Source organism: Cyprinodon variegatus, unplaced genomic scaffold, assembly GCF_000732505.1.
Source record: "Cyprinodon variegatus isolate N-32 unplaced genomic scaffold, C_variegatus-1.0 Scaffold587, whole genome shotgun sequence".
Taxonomy (NCBI): domain Eukaryota; kingdom Metazoa; phylum Chordata; class Actinopteri; order Cyprinodontiformes; family Cyprinodontidae; genus Cyprinodon; species Cyprinodon variegatus.
Window position 1 is genome coordinate 252435 of NW_015151040.1, and position 1644 is coordinate 254078.

Consider the following 1644-nt stretch of genomic DNA (forward strand, 5'->3'; position numbering starts at 1 on the left):
GAATAAACTACATAAAAACTGTTAAAAAGACCTTCTTTGCACAGATTTTTAGAAAAAATTTAACAAGTAGATTAAAAGACAAAAGAAGCCTCCTTTAGGTAAAACAACTATTATACCTCAGCTAATTGGACCATAACTTGATAAACATCTAAAAGTCAAACATACCCCTCCTTTGTATCATAAAACACTTAAAATCAAGTGCAAAGCAACACCCTGTGCAGACATTTTTACATCTGCAGCTCTATCAGAATGTGGTGAAGGTCACTACAAACCCAAAGGCAGCTGTTACCCACCCTCTGCAGATCAGCCATGCTTGACTCCTCGCCATTTTTTGAGAAGATGTTTCTTAACGCCTCGAGCTGTTTTGTAAAGTGTTCAAAGCGGCTCATCTTTTGAGTGCAGGAGGAGCAGTCACCTGGGAACAAAACACTGCGAGAAGCTAAAACCCAGACCTCTGACCACACACACATGTGAGGAGCATTTAAATCCCTTTTAGGTGAAACTGAAATCTGGTTGAGCAACTTCTTTGTGTCTAAAAGAACTCTCATGCATGCTGCCAGATCATTTTACCCCAACAGGAGGTGGTGGTCACAGCTTTCTGTTTACAAAGGTGACAAATTAATCACAGTTTTCAGTTAGATTCATACAAACCAAACTAGAAATCGAAACTCATTCAATATTTACTCATAATTCTGTGAAGTTTTACCTCCTTTAAAGGTCATTGTTTTAACAACTTATAGAATGTCTGTTTTACCTTTTATTTATAAAAAATTAAGAGAAAAAAAGTAGTTTGCAGTGTGATGACAATCAACATTAAAAGAAAAACTTATCAGTTTCATTTAGTGGTTTAAAATTAAAAACAGTTTTTGCATAAAAATAGAAAAACTGTCACTCCACAGGTAGCAGATCCATGGTTTATATGCATCAGATTGTCTAGAACCGTTTGTAGGAGTCGCTCTGACCTCTTGTGGAAAAATCTATGAAAATTTCCATCATTTTAAAACTTAAAGAGGCTAAATGTTTTTTCATTTTTTAATGTGGCAATTTCCTGTGAGTCATTACTTTAGGTTAAATGTCAGGCGCATGAGGGATGTAGTTAAAATTACATTTTTATTTTAGATTTAGATTTTTCTATTAGATCATCTTGAGCAGCACATCTTCAGCTCTCACATTAAACACAGTCTGCTTTCTGTTTTTCAGTCTAGTACATGATGTTCACAGGAGTAACTCCTCTTCTTAAAGCCACATAGCTCTGACCTATGAATCATCAAGCAAACAAAACGTTTTTGGATCAAAGGGGTGATGCAGTGTTGTAAATGGAGCGTTTCTATGCTCTCCCCTTAAAGGGCTTTCGGTGCTCTGTGGATTCATGCCCACACACTTACATCCACCAGTGTGTGGGCAAACGTGGATGCGCCCACGGATCGGTTACATGTGGTATTGTGTGGTTTTCATGTGAACATTGACAGAAAAGCAGAAATCCAAAGTTAGGCCCAGAATTATTTATAAATCTGACAGGATTAATATGATATAGATAACATATTAATCCTGTCAGATTTATAAATAATTCTGGGCCTAACTTTGGATTTCTGCTTTTCTGTCAATGTTCACATGAAAACCACACAATACCACATGTAACCGATC

At 36.6% G+C, this 1644-nt stretch overlaps 1 protein-coding gene across 1 annotated transcript in view; it reads right to left on the minus strand.

The window, feature by feature from the left end:
• Nucleotides 1-452, minus strand: part of LOC107095947 (sodium-dependent lysophosphatidylcholine symporter 1-B-like) — a 14314-nt gene extending 13862 nt beyond the window's left edge. Inside the window, exon 1 of the mRNA XM_015392340.1 lies at nucleotides 294-452. Coding sequence (XP_015247826.1) covers nucleotides 294-389 — 96 coding nt within the window. The 5' untranslated portion in view covers nucleotides 390-452. The remainder of the gene's footprint in view (nucleotides 1-293) is intronic.
• Between the last annotated feature and the right edge of the window lie 1192 nt (nucleotides 453-1644).